General features: G+C 32.6%; 1 protein-coding gene across 1 annotated transcript; it reads right to left on the bottom strand.

Moving 5' to 3' along the window:
• Window positions 1–4,229: 4,229 nt before the first annotated feature.
• Window positions 4,230–5,562, bottom strand: LOC129876546 (peroxidase 22.3-like). The gene is made up of 3 exons (XM_055952005.1): window positions 5,293–5,562; window positions 5,001–5,195; window positions 4,230–4,913 (listed from the first exon to the last, which is right to left on the bottom strand). The coding sequence occupies exons 1-3, from the start codon at window positions 5,500–5,502 to the stop codon at window positions 4,362–4,364; spliced, it is 957 nt and encodes a 318-aa protein (XP_055807980.1). The 5' UTR covers window positions 5,503–5,562; the 3' UTR covers window positions 4,230–4,361.
• Between the last annotated feature and the right edge of the window lie 10,419 nt (window positions 5,563–15,981).

Below are 15,981 nucleotides of genomic sequence, written 5' to 3'. Positions count from 1 at the left end.
AGTACATGCTTCAGGCAATTTTAATTCTTCTGGAATTTTCATGTAAATTTCATTATCAAGTGAACCATAAAAGTAAGCTGTAACTACATCTATTAGATGTATTTCAAGAGTTTTATGTATAGCTAAACTGATGAGATATAGAAAAGTTATTCCATCTATAATAGGTGAATATGTTTCTTCATAGTTGACCCCGGGTCTTTGAGAGAATCCTTGTGCAACCTTGTATCTAACAATTTCATTTTTCTCATTTCATTTTCACACAAAAACCCATTTATAGCCAACTGGTTTTACACTTTCAGGGGTTTGGACTACAGGTCCAAAAACCTCACGTTTAGTAAGTGAGTCTAATTCGGATTGAATTGTCTTTTGCCATTCTGGCCAATCATATCTACATCGACATTCTTCGACAGAATTAGGCCCAAGACTTTCACTATCTTGTATAAGGTTAATTGAAACATTATATGCAAAAATATTATCCACCGTAATTTTCGATCGATCTAAATTTATCTCATCACCAGTGAAACTTATTGAAAGTTCTTAATTCACTTGAGTCTCGGGTTCATTGATTTCTTCAGAAATATCAGGATTACTCAAATATTGACCTTCTTCGGGGGGTTCTTTTGTAATATCATTTCTTTTTATTTCTTACGCTTTTCTTTCTAGAATCTTTATCTTTTGAACCCAATGGTCTACCAAGCTTCAGGCGTGTTTGAGATTCAGAAACTATGATACTAGTAGATGTTCATTTTGGGACATCAATCCGGATATGCACATTCACTGCAGGGATATGTGACTTAGTTATCCATTTCAAATCAGTAAATGCATCTGGCATTTGATTTGCTATGTTGTATAAGTGAATGATCTTCTGGACCTCCTGCTCACATGTGCGGGTACGTGGATCAATATGAGATAGTGATGAAACCTTCCACGCAATTTCTCTTGCGGGGTCCTTTTTCTCTTCCCCTAATGGTGGAAAAATTATTTTATCAAACTGATAATCTACAAATCGAATAGTAAATAAGTCTCCTGTCAATGGTTCAAGGTACTAATTATGAAGGGTGAGTCAAATCCAACATATATGCCCAACCTTCATTGAGGGCCAATCTTTGTACGTTGTGGTGCAACAGGTACGTATACCGTACAACCAAAAATTCATAAATGGGCTATATTTAGATGTCCAGTTGAATTTTCAAGAATTCTTCGCAGCATTATTGATCCAGGATGACCTATTCGATCATGCCATAGCACAAATGTATTTAGATCAGTAAACTTCTAATTTACGATCAAATATGCTTCAATTGCACTAGTTTTTGCATAATATAGGCCAGACGACAAAGTTGGTAATTGTTTCAAAATATATTTCTAGCCTGAGACACTTTTGGTTATACCAAGGTATTTAATATTCATTTCATATAGTGTCTCAACATGATATCCATTTCTGCGGATATCTTTAAAACTTAATAAGTTTCTTGGGGATTTAGAAGAGAAGAATGCATCCTCTATAACAATCTTTGTCCCCATAGATAGAAATATAGTAGCTCTTTCGGAGCCTTCAATCATTTTTGAATTATCAAAAATTGTAGTAACATTTGCTTTTCTTCTAAGCAAGTTGGAAAAATATTTCTCGTCTTTAAAAATGACATGAGTTGTTCCACTATCAATTACACAAATATCCTTGTAATTGATCATTGATCTAAATAAAATTTGAGGCATATCCATATTTTTTCTTCAAAAAAATAAAGTACATATTATAATTAAAACATGATCCATTATACAAATTTTATTTATTTACATAAACTAGAAAAATTCAAACATATCATTTAGTACACACAAATAAAAAAAATTATTTAAATATTATTAGGATTATCAATATTCATATTTTCTTCTGAAAAATTAAAGAAATCAGCCACATCTAGATGCACAGGCTCAATATTATCTTCAGAGATAAAGTTTGTCTCTAGATTATTTTCTGCCCTCTTTAAGGATATCTGATATAGCTGAACCAGACGTTTTGATGACCGGCAGGTCCGTGACCAGTGTTCCATACCTCCATATGTATGACATATACTTTTTGAAATTTTCTTTTGTAAAGCTTCTAGCTTTTCACTCTTCTTTTTGTACTGCTGATCATTTCTCGGTGCCAGCCGAGCATCATGATTATAATTTCTTCTTCGACCATGACCACGACCACGATTAGGGCCATCACCTCTTTCTCGTTGGTTATAATTTGCCTAATTCACTTCAGGGAGTGGAAAAGAACCAACATGCCGACTATCATGATTTTTCATTAGCAGTTAGTTGTGGCGTTCAACAATTAGAAGGTGAGATAGTAATTCGGAATATCTTTTAAACTCCTTTTCGCGATATTGCTCCAGGAGCATATTCGCATGTGGAAATATGGAGTATGTTTTTTCAAGTTTATCTTGCTCAGTGATTTCTTCTCCACATAAATTTAATTGAGCTATAATCCTAAACAAGGAAGAATTATATTCAATTATATTTTTAAAATCTATTAATCTCAGAATTAGTCAATCATGACGTGCCTGTGGAAGGATGACCAACTTCATGCGGTCATATCTTTCTTTTAGATTCTTCCACAATTTAAGGGGATCCTTTAATGTAAAATACTCTAATTTTAATCTCTCGTCAAGATGGTGAGGGAGATATATCATGGCTTTGGCATGGTGTTGACTAGATGCCGTATTGTCATCTTTGATGGTGTCTGCTAGACCTATCGATTCTAGATGTATTTCGGCATCTAATGCCATGATGAGTAGCCTTTTCCAAATATGTCAAGAGCAACAAATTCAAGTTTAGAAATATTAGATATTTTAAGAAAATAAAATTCTTACCCCGTTTGTTACCTTCTTAAAAATATAGCTCAGTTGGTTAGCGGCTCGTGCTAATAACGTGTTATAAAATAAATTAACTCAGCAAATTAATAAGAAAGAAAGATAATAAGAGAAAGAGAAAAAGTTTTCAGAATTCTATCTTCTTGTTGTATAACTGCCGTGGCTATACTGTGAATAAAAAACTATACAAATTGGGAGAGGGCATAAAATTTAGTGAAGGAAAAAAAAAGAAAAAAAAACAAGAAAAAATAAAAAGGGAAAAGGGCGTGTGAATGGACATACACTTTCATAACAAAATCCTATTTTTGAGAATCTCTCTTAGCACCCACGTGTGAATGAATAGCCTTCTTTCCACATTTATACCTTCATCATTATTACAGGCCACATTAATTTTGTCTTTTAGTAGGATTATTATTTTTCTCTTTCTACTAATACCATAGTTTTACTTTTATATTTCACTTTGGCCTTTCTAAATTCTCCAAATCCAAATTCTTTATTAGAGAAAAGTCAATTGCCAATTCTTTTTTTCTTTCTCTAGTTCTAGTGTTGCATCAAGATTACTCAAGCAATAAAAATAATATCAATTTTTTTATTTGTCGAACCAGATTTGATTATTTTATATTTTATTATTTTGCATTTAAAACTTGTTACGTATTTTTTTTAAAGAAAATTCTTCATACAATATATTGTCTTCTTAATTATTTTTTAATTTAAATATATCAACTAGAGCATGAATTTATTTTTCGACTTAAAAGTGTTAGGAGAAATGTAGTACATACATACAGAAGATGATATTTTAAGTGATATATTCAATCATATAAAAAGCGTTTTCTTTTCCAAATATCTATATTGCTTATAGAACAATGTTAATAATTCTCACAACAATTAGCTCAATGGAAAGAAGTTTTCAAAATTGAAATCAATAAAATCTTATCTAAGATCAATAATGACTCAAAAGAGATTAAATGAATTAGCTATATTATCAAGCAAAAAAACTATTAAAAGAAATGAATACTAAACACATTATTAATAATTTTGCATCTCAAAAAGTTAAAATAATTAATTTCAAACAAAATTATAAATGATTTTTTTCTTTAATAAAAAACTTAAGGCCTCTCGTTGATGTTTCTCTTTAGGCCACATATATCACTGAGGGAAATTTAAGAAAACTAAGCGCTAATGTTAAAGATGTTTTCCGATGCAATTATTAATTTCATAATCTATTAGTCAAACAAGTTTGAGGAAAATCAATTTAATTACTCAAGTAAAAAGATTGTTCATTCTCTCTCTACAATCGTATCCTGATATTTTATTTACTAGCCAGCTGAAAATTAAACAACATAATTCAATTTTTTCGAAAAACAAAGTACCGCACAATTCTCTGTTCACAATAAATTTATTTAATTTTAGGTAAATAACAACAAATTAAGGTACCAAACGAATTAAAATCACAATTACAATTGAAAATAACAAATTGATTTTGAAATACACTTGATTTCATTAGCAACATTAGTTCACCTTCCTGCAATCGACACGAATTTGGCCTTGATTCCCCGTTAACGGCTTGATATTACCCATCTTAATCATAGACTCAGCAAAATCTTTCGAGAAAGTCCTCAGGTTTGTACTATAGGTTTTAACAAGCTCATCAGTCTCTCCTCCACTAAATAGTGCTTGATCAGAATGCAAAAGCCCTTTCTTAGACACCAAGTTACTGAAATATTTCGAGTCGAAAAGAGCAGGTGTAGGATCAAGGGGAGCAAGATTGGAATCACCTCCACTACGAGGACAATTTGCTTGACGTTGGCTTGCAAAGGTGGAGTCAATATTGTTAGTCTCATTGTAGGTGCGATTCCTGAAAGTGAAACACTGAGCAAACCCTAGTGTGTGTCCACCGGAGAGAGCAACGAGGTCTTCCTCATCCAAACCTTGCTTCTTGAAATTGTCGATAAGTGCTGGTAAATCCATGGATGGAGTTGGAATGTCATTGTTGGCAGTGGTTCTACTTGCTGTAGTGGAATCCCTTCTTCCTAGTTGCACTTCCCATGTTGGTCCATGTAACTGTGTGAATGTAACAAAAATATCAGTTTAATTATACATTAAATTAACTATAGCTTATGTTAGGGGAAAACAAGGAGTAATACGCACAGCAACTACAGAGTCACGAGCTGCAACAGCCAAGATGTCTGCACAAGATACAACTGGACGTCCACAAACTTTATCAACCTCCGATTTAATTTTATCGATCACTTCAAATCCTCTGACAGAATTGTTATTAGCACGAGAAGTCTTCTCACTATCGATAATAGATGTTTGATCAAGAAGAATCGAAGCATCACAACCCTACATTTTTATTATAAGAAATACAATAGTAATTAATAACTACATCTAAAGTAACCAAAGTACCAAACATTAAGTGCAAGAGAAAAAAGAATCTCACATTAACGAAACAATCATGAAAATGCAATCGTAGCAAAGAGGCACCCATTCGCCTCTCTTGCCTGACTGCATCCTCAACAACCCGTTTAATAGTTGGTAAAGCTTCGGGACAGATATCTTCGTAGAAATCATCTGACAAATCCGAAAAAGCCATGCGTGCTAGAGTAAACACGACTAACACATGAAGAAAGAGGAAGCTAGTTGAAGCCATTTTTTTTTTTGTATAATTACTATATAATATATAGTCTATGAAGTTCTACACTTGTTTGTTGTATTTCGATTTTGTGATGATGAGAGTAAAATGAGGCGGTATTTATAGGTAAAAAATAATGTTAACTACAGCAACACGACAATGATTCTAGGTTTGGCAACTCTCACAAGAATGAGTCACAATTTTGACAATTTCTAATTAAGAATAGTTTTTTAAATTTTCTGCTACGTTAAATCAATACATGCACGAAATGTTCAGACATAGTAATTGATAATCAATTATTACAAATTTGAGTGGGTCGTCGGTCTTATAATTAAAAGGCTATCAGTTTTGACCTGGCAAATAAATCGTACTAATTACGAAGTAATTACTATCAACTATAGTGTTTAAATAAATAAATAAATGTGAAATTGAACAAAAATGCACTCAGTTGATAGTTTAGTCTAAAATGGGTCTTACCGTTAATAGTTTGATCCAAAAATGCATCTATTGTTACTTTCTTTTTCAAATAAGCATATTATTTCTTTTATTTTTAAATACATTTTTTTCCTAATAATGATTTTTAAAAAAATTAGAGAAATGCTTATCCTACTTCAATTCCTAAAAAATTAAGAAAAATAAGATTTTCTATTTTATTGAAAATAAATTATCGTTGCCTAAATGAAAATTAATGATGGAATTACTATGATCCTATATATATGACCTATATTATTAGTTAAAAATATACATGAAGTTATTCTATTTTATTGTTAAAATGAGATTGAGAAGGAAAAACAAAGATTATTTCCTAATTATTTATTAGTTAAAGTGATTTTAAAAAAAAAATTAGAAACAAAAATAGGGATTCTTTAAAAGTAGTAATATTTTTATTAGGAATAGAATATGCTTAAAAAGAAAAAGCTATTATATTTATCAAGAAAAAGATATTTTTAATCCATTAAGGAATAATAAAGGTATTTTAGGATCAAATTATTGACGACATAAATATTTTTAAATCAAACTATTAGCGAGAATATTTTTATTCCATTTCATACAATTTATGAACTTTTCTGACCCTTTCCGTTAAATAATATTAGAAGCAAGTACCCACTCCAAAAGTTCAAATTTGGAGAAAAAGTCAAAATATTGAAAGACGAATAACAACTCAACGTAGACTATATCTAGCAAAAATCTCATGTCATCGTTAAAAAATAACAAAATGCAAATAATTAAGTCAGTAATGGTAAGCAATGGCTAACATTGATGATAAAGGTCTTTATTAGTTCATTAAAGAATAGAGTGGATTCTTGCCACTGGTCTAATTTATTGGCTCATTCATTAATCATTATTTATATGGTACGTTAATTCAATTAATATTAATCAATTAATGGCCCATGGCCGTAACGTGTCTCTCAGAAAAATCTTTTAAACAAGATATTGATGAAGAGAAGATATGTGATCAGTAGATCAACAACTATGTTTGAATAATACGTTTTATTTCTCTTTTAATTTGTTTATACTGATTTTGTAGAATGAAAGTGATGAAATTTGTACTAATTGAAGTTAGAATGTAGAAAAATTATCTCCGCAAAAAATGGATTTTTTTTAATCTTTTCATTAGTTCTCCCTTTATTTATTGTACTAAATATAGAGGTCCATTTTAATTTTACTTGTCCAGTAAAAAAATCCAAAAACAATTTCACTTAATTTCTATTTAATTTTTTTAACTATAAATATTTCTCAAAACAGTTTCTAAAATATAAAATTTATTATATTCAAAAGGTGATATCATAAAATTAATATTTTGACGTTATCAGTTTTTAAAGGATGCGTCATGCAAGTCAATATGTACATTTCAAAATGAACGGAAGGAGTAGTTGTTATCCAAATTTAAGAGAATACAATCTAAATTCCTTAGAGTTTGATCTTGAGATATGATTCAGGTGCTGCTCTATGATATTATAGTCCACCAGGCCTATAATATTATCAATTTGCATAGTGTTCAGTATTGAAGAGAATACAATAATGAATTAAAAGAAGAAAATTTTATGGTAGAAGGTATAGCAATTAAGGTGTCAATTCTCCAATTGTTAAATTGTCAAAGTTGAGGCCTGCAAGTAAATATATTAACCGGTTTATTATTTCATGATTGGAGTAGGAAAAGGAACCTATCTCATTAATCAAAAAATTTCTACAAAGAAAATTGCAGCAAGTTCCTACCCTAAGAAAGTTACTAGATCAACTTCTAGATGTAGCGGATCTTATTTATATTGGTTTTAACGCTTTTTCTTGATTCCATTTTTGACTTGGAAAATAGAGAATGTAGAAACTTAAGAAAGAGCAGTGAAATTTTAGAGGAGAAGAGAAATGTTTGAAGTTGTGTACGTATAGCATTTACAGAATATCAATACATATATACATATGTTACAAATCAAGTAAGGCCTAGTTCTAAGACACCAAGTCTGTAATTCATATTATGTGGGATCTAATTTATACTAAATAGAAAAGTGAATATATGATTACGTAATATTTCTTAATACTCCTCCTCAAGTTGGAGAGTGAACATCATGAATTCTAAACTTGTTGCTTAGTGTCACAATTCTATTCCGACTCTTCCTCAGAGAAAGACAATCAAACAATTCAAAATCATGGTCCTTGTGGATCGGATCATCCATATAATATACAAAAAGAAACTCCAGATATTTGAGATCTTAAAGTTGTCGGAGTACGATTAACCTCTGAATTTGAAATCACTGCTTATATATCCGGTATTGGCCATAATTCACATGCCCTTAGGCACGACCATACATAACATAGAAATCACACTTTGAAAGGATGGACAATTAGCTAAAACGAGTGTTGTAGCGAAACTGATTGCAAACTGATCCTTTCCCAAATATGTTTGTAAATAAATCTGCCAACTGAAAGCGTGTAGGTACATATGATGGATTAATCATTCCGGCTTGCAAATTTTCTCGACTTATGTGATAATTTATTTCAATCTGTTTTGTATGTTCATGGAAGACAAAATTTTCTGCAATTTGCAAAGAGGATTGATTATTGCATAATAATTGTGTAGGAGTTGATTGTGGTCTTTTAGATCTTGTAGAATATAGCATAATCATGTGAGCTCCAAGTATGTGTTAGTCATAGCCCGATATTCTGCTTCTGTTGACGATCTTGAAATATTCAATTGTTTCTTGGACTTCCACGAGACAAGATAATTTCCTTTAAATGTAATATCTTTTAACTGATCTCTTTGTGGCACTACAACCTCTCCAATCCGAATCACAAAAGGCCTTCAATGTCAGATCATTGGTGGAATGAAATAGTAAGCCTAGAGTTGGAGTACCCATAACATATTTAAGGAGCTGTACAACAACATCCAAATGAGGTTTTCAAGGCTCGTGCATGAATTTGCATAGTGTACGAATAAATTATACTATGTCATGTCTTGTAACCATAAGATAAATTAGTCTGCCAATTAGTTTTCTATACCTAGTTGGATCATTCAGTAATTCACCATGTGTAGGAATAGGTTTCAAATTTTGTTCCATTGAAAATATTTCTAAGCCCCCCCTCCTCCCCGGGAAAAAAAGTTTTGAGTCTTATGAGATGTCTAATTCATATCTTCTTTGAGACATGAAAATACTTTTATGTGATCTGAAAAACACAATATCTAAATGTCACGCTCCGAGAGAGTACCCTAGATGTAACCGACACTCAAAAGCGGAAGACTTAATTTAAGAGAAAAACAAATTTTAGTGGGTTAACTCAATCAACAATCTCAATCATTCAAATCAGGAACATAATTTGAAAGAAAACTAATCAAGAGTTGTAAACATCAAAACAAACCCATCATTATCTAGTCTATAAAGCCTCTATATCTACTATATAGATGGTGCCAATGATAGGTTCATGGCTACCTCAAAAGAACTACTCATAAGCAATGGAAAGAATGAATATGATTTCTCCAAAAACAAGGAGGTCTCACCACTATCAGGAAAGAAAAAGATCTTCAACGAAGTGCCTGTTGATGATCTCTAATACCTGTCCCTGCATCATAAAATGATGAAGGCCCAAATGGACGTCAATATATGAAATGTACGAGTATGTTATAAGGCAGAATGAAACAACAATACATCAAAGGTACTCAAGATAGTATGAAAGTCATCCAACTCAATATGATATGCAAGTATAAAATATAACAATGCTTTAAGAAGTGCTCAGTAATATTTATCTTGTTCAAAATATGTCATATACTTTCATGCAAAATCTGAGAGTCTCTCTTAACCGACAACAATCCCACCACCTATAAATATGTGATGTACAATGAAACGACGTCATTGCCACATCCTTCAAATACTTGCCAAGATAAATGACGAATCTACCAACATTGGATCCATAATCAATCATGTCATATCTTGTCATGACAATGAAAAGGGAAACATCTGACTTAACAGTTCAATCCTCTCCTACGCTGGCTACGTAGTATTGAGTTTTATATTCACTCAATTCGGTGCTCGATACTATTCTCAAAACTCAATATGATCATGCAACTAAAACATATCAATTCAATTAAAACTTTTGACTAGTCTCATTGGACTCTTATCAAAAATCAATCTCGTCTCAATCATTATGCTCTTTCAAATCAATCCAATCCACTCATTTAGATTAAATACTCAAATCTTTGAAATTTGTTTAAAACATGCAATCTCGACTCAAAATAATCTATAGTGAAAGAAGGATCAAAACAATTATAATCTTAAAGACTCTTTCAATTCAACTCGGGCTCGGCTCATGCTCAAATCATCAAGTTCTTTAAGAAAAAATGTATTTTCGAAATCAATCACAACTTATTAAAACTCTGTCTTAAAATCATCATTTATGCTCAAAATATTCATGTTCAAAATAGTAAAAACTTTCAAAAATTCCTCAAACTCAACACATGTGAAAACCCAAACTCATTTACATTCTATAATGTATATATATATAAGTCCAAATCACTCTCCTCATCAATGCATAAAAGTCATCATCTATAATAAAAAATATGTATGTAAAAATTATGATTATCAAATCAATTAGGATTCACAGAAAAGTAGCCATGATCGATAATTCCAATTGAGTGAGAGATAGAAAACAACAATAATCTCAATACATAATTATACAGAACTCAATAGAAGAAGAATTAACTCATCCAAAATTCAAGAAACTAGGTTAGACTCAACTCATTCTCAACAATCGATAGAATTAGATGTAGGGCGCGTGGATGAACTCAATCTAACGCTATAATTAGCCTTACATGCCTTATGCACTCCTAAATCTTGAGAAAGGTGAGAACTTTCGAGGAAGAGATGGCAATAATCCATTTCTTGAACCTTAGAGGAAGATTTTCTTGAAAACCTATAGATTCTATGGGTAAAAGATATTAATTGGTGCTAAGATGAAGAAATTATGGAATTCCATGGTCAAATCTTACCTTGGATGATGGATGAACCTTGGAGGAAGTTAATTTTGTAAGAACTACTCTTTATAGGGTAAATATTTAAACTAGGAAGATGAATTACGTCTTTGGATGAGGGGTTATTAAAAAGCCTCAGACGCACGAGTACGAAGAAAAATATGCGGAGAGGGAAGTAGCCATTGCCTCATTGCGCTAGAGCGCGAAAAATGCCTCGGGCCCGCGGCAAGACAGTGCCCAGTAAAATAAGCATAAGTTTATACTTCGAACTCCAATTGATGCAAACTTGGTGGCATTGGAAAAAAGACTCACAGACGTTTAATTTGATAGGTTGTAGGTAAGGAAGACCTTTTACCGAAACTCAATTGGTAAGGAAGTTTTCCACTCAGCTTTGTGCTATTTGATTCTTATGACCTTAATTCATCTCCAAATCTATTCTCACACTAAAGAATTAACCACCACACATGCACACAAGTATGAATCATTCTGTACAACCTCATACCCATATGAAGGATGGGTCAGTCTTAACTTAAAAAAAATTGGGGTGTTACAATATCTCCCCCTTGGGATTATTCGTCTTTGAATGATGACCAAGCTAGGAAATTGCACAAGGCACGAGCGCAAATTAAGAACTCAGATACTCAAACACTCAAACAATCAATCCATCATTACTTGAACTCAAGAATACTCATTGTATACTTAAACTCAGAATGAACATCAACTCTAAGATAGAAAAAAAAAGAATATTACCATCAATATCATCATTGGAAGGCACAATTGCCATGCAAGAACTCAAATACTCAAGGTCGTAAATGACTCACTCAATTACTCAAACTCAAGAGATAGGAATAAAGATATCACCTTCAACATCTATACTGAAGAAAAAATATGAGGAGGGCTATAATGTCTAATGTTTTTATCGAAATTTCTCATAACTTCGGGAAAGAGGCTTATGAGCCTGATATAAGAGTATGACCACTATGAATTAAGCGACATGACCGATAGCTTTTGAGATTAAACACTCTTTCTACATAAAACTCTTTCTCGGCTGCTGTCACAATCTAACCCACCGGGCCGTGCGGGCACCTACTCTAAAACCTAGATAGGAGAACCCTTACAGAAATAACAAGTGAAAGTTTAACAATTACCAATAATAATCCAAAAGAATTATGAAATCACTTTATATCAACTTAAAACTCTAATAGTTTATTACAAGAAACAATCTAACACCCCAAGAATACTAGTCTAAATAGGTACAAGAGATTTTAAAGATACAAAGTATAAATAAGGTAATGACATAGCTCCAACCATAAGGAAGGAAGAGTGGAAGCTGTTGGAGAATCATCTTCGTCTTAACCTAAGAAATATCACTGACCCTACAACCAGACTATGCCAAGTGGCATAGCAAGAGTAGTATCAGTACAAATAACACGTGCTGGTAGGCCTCATCAGTCAACCCGATACCCACCACATAATATAAAGAAATTAACAAGAAGAAAATATGCTCTTAAGAAAATATACTCGTCAAACCTTTGTGCACAAACTATTATCATTCTCATTAACCTCATTTAAGTAGTTCAAGCCTAACTTTTATTCCTTCTAGTTGGTCCGCTGCCAACTCTAATATAGTTCAAGGCCTGATCCTTCTATCACATAGAGGAGTTTTCAAACTATGGGCCACTACTAACTCTGTCTAACATGTCTACTATATTTAGTTTTTACACAAACACATAGACCTAGGATAATAAACATCTCACTTGGAAGAGGTAGTCATTTAAGGAACCTAAGCTCCTCTTTGGTCCATACTGGCCCGCCATGGCGGGACTTATCCTGCTTTGGTGGCCTCACTAGAGTGAGATTCCTTCTGCTAGAGCGGCCTTCCCGGAGACAGAAACTCCGAATAACCTCCCAATCCTCATTTTAACTCATGTGCCCATAGGACATCAATAATACCTGACTATTAATTCATTAATCTCACTTTATAACACATTGACTACTTTCTACTTGTTTACCGACAACCTCATAACTACTATGTGGAGGCATCTAGCACCCATAACATAATTCGAATAGGTATACACAGGAACACATTATCAATTTATAATTTCAGGACCAATATACAATTTCACAAGGTAAATCTCAATTACAACAGTCAACATAACTACACTAGAACCTTCTGTCCTTTCATATCAACTACTATAGAGGATGGGCGTATTCAATTATGTTTGGGTCAGTTTCTTTATCATCAAATATATAGTCAAGATCAATTCACAGATGATAGTCACATAATGGTTCTCTCATGGAACCCATACCATCTATATATGTATCGAAATGTGATACCCAATCTAATATATGTGTCGAAACGTGACACCCGATCCTATATATATGTCAAAATATGACACCGGATCTAATATATGTATTGGTATGTGACACTCGATCCAATCCACAATGAATATTTTACATACTTGCATAATTAAGCAACAAGTTCAATGCATGCAATTGTTCATAATTAGTCATTTCATTAATTTCATTCTATCTTTCTTTCATTAGCAATATCTCATCAAGTCTTCTTTATTCAAGGCATCACTTTTGGTAGAAAAAGTTCAAGATTATGGACTTCACGGTCTTAAGATTATAGACCTAGCACAACAACATATCATTCACCCAACCATAACAATTAAATTCATGGTAAACATTTGCAGTAATATATAGTTTCACAAGTTAAATCTCAATTACAATATTCAACATAACTACACTTGGACCTTCGGTCCTTTCACATCAATTACTACACAGGATGGGCGTGTTCAATTATGTTTGGGTTAGTTTCTCTCTCATCAACCATATGGTCAAGATCAATTCACAGGTGATATTCACACAATGTTCTCTCATGGAACCCATACCCAAGCCATATATGTGTTAGAATATGACATCTGATCTAATATATGTATCAAAACGTAATACCCGATCCTATATATGTGTCAAAATATGACACTTGATCCAATATATATATCAGTATATGACATCTGATTCAATATCACAATCACAACCATAATCACATGTCCACAATGAATATTTCACATACTTGTACAATCAAGTAACATGTTCATTACATGCAATTGTTCATAATTAGTTATTTTATTAGTTTCATTCTATCTTCCTTTCATTAACAATATCTCATCAAACCCTCTTTATTCAATGCATCACTTTTGGTAGAACAAGTTCAAAATTATGGATTTCACGGTCTTCGGATTATAAACCAAGCATAGCAACATATCATTCATCCAACCATAACAATTAAATGCATGGTAAATATCACAGTATTACTCAATCATTATTAAGAATCTTTCTATGATATAGTCTATACCATAACTTACAGCTACATGCCATCAAATTGGCTCACGACATGAGATCTATCAATGTTAAGTCATTCACATTTACCCTTTATTTCATGACTTCCATTATTCAAGTAATTCATAGGGAATAATCAGCATAAACACATATAATTATTGTATAAGCCTATCCTTATATGCATCAATAGCCCATAATCCCCAAGTCTCATGATTCCGTTATGGCCCAGCTATTATCTATACTTAATTTCACAAGAATGATTGGCCTTCTAATAGTTTTACCAAGATTAACATTCAAAGATTGGGTCTTTTTCACTAATCACAACATAATCATGACCCACATCATACATTCCTACTCTAAACAATAATTAACAGTCATTTAACCATCTAAACTCCATGTCCGAAGGCCTAGGCATCAAATCTCCTGTCAATGTATATTATATTAAGTAATGAGAATGAATTTATAACTACTCAATTGAGAAAACCCAGCTTACCTAGGCACCAAGCAATTGAAGAAGAATTATAGCACGATCCTTAACTTTTGGAAGGAGAATCTATGGAGACCGGGGGCCTGGAATCCATGGGTTGTAGCCTTCCTTGCGCTAGGAATCTCTTTTTCCATTCTCTTCAAGCCTAGAACAGCTTCTTGAGGGTTTCTAGGTTAACCTTAATCTATTTTGGCACTTAGGGGAAGAAGAAGATAATAAAAAGACATTTTTTTAGCTTCTGGCTCATCAGATCCCACTCTCATAGCCTAAATCCTGCTTTGGCAGGCCAACATAGAAAGTTCTTTGTAAAATAGACATAACATTCTACTCTGAACTCCGAATAACGTAAATGGTGGCATTAAAAAGAAGACTCAAAGAACATTAATTTGATAGTTCATAGACCACCTAATTCATTATAATCTGAGAGATATGGTCGTTTGAAGTTGACCTGAGTTTAAACTCAAGTCCAAAACTAAATGGGAAAGACACTTTCAACTTAACTTTGAGATAGGAGCATATTACGATCTCAATTCACAACTAATGGACTCGTATACCAAGGAATTGATCCTAATATTATGATGAAAGAGATTCGTATACATTTACCACAAATATTTTTAATTACGACGGGCTAGATTATTATAATAAATACTAATTTACCCTCGTTCATCCGCGAATGACAACACGGAGGAGAGGAAATAAACCGATCTAAAAGTTTTTCAAAACCAATAATGAGACACCAATACAACTTAGGGAGAAATCACATCCCAGAGTAACCTTTTATGTCAAACGCTATATGCAAAATTCTACTAACCCATAATTTATTCCGAAAGTTTCTATGGAATACTATGTCCCTCACATATCATGATACCACCGTAACACTACACCTCGAAATACCAAATATCTCTACCCCACATAATTCATAAAGTTCATGAAAATCTATTCTAAACTAATATCTTATGACCTCCCATATTAGGGGGAACTTTACTCGGGCACTTATACCCTAATCAATGCTATAATAAGCACATCACCCCCACTCAAAGAGTAGTAACCACAAAGTATCTTAGGAATCAAACACAAGAATCAATACATTACAAACAAGCATGCAAGGATGCTTATTCATAGTCACAATGAGACTATCAAGGCATGTCATAAGAGTCACATCAATGTCAATATCAAGCATTTTCATACAAGGGTCCTCTCATGGGAC

Source organism: Solanum dulcamara, chromosome 12, assembly GCF_947179165.1.
Source record: "Solanum dulcamara chromosome 12, daSolDulc1.2, whole genome shotgun sequence".
Classification (NCBI taxonomy): domain Eukaryota; kingdom Viridiplantae; phylum Streptophyta; class Magnoliopsida; order Solanales; family Solanaceae; genus Solanum; species Solanum dulcamara.
The sequence above is the reverse complement of the archived record's forward strand: the minus strand, read 5'-3'. Positions and strand labels throughout refer to the sequence as shown.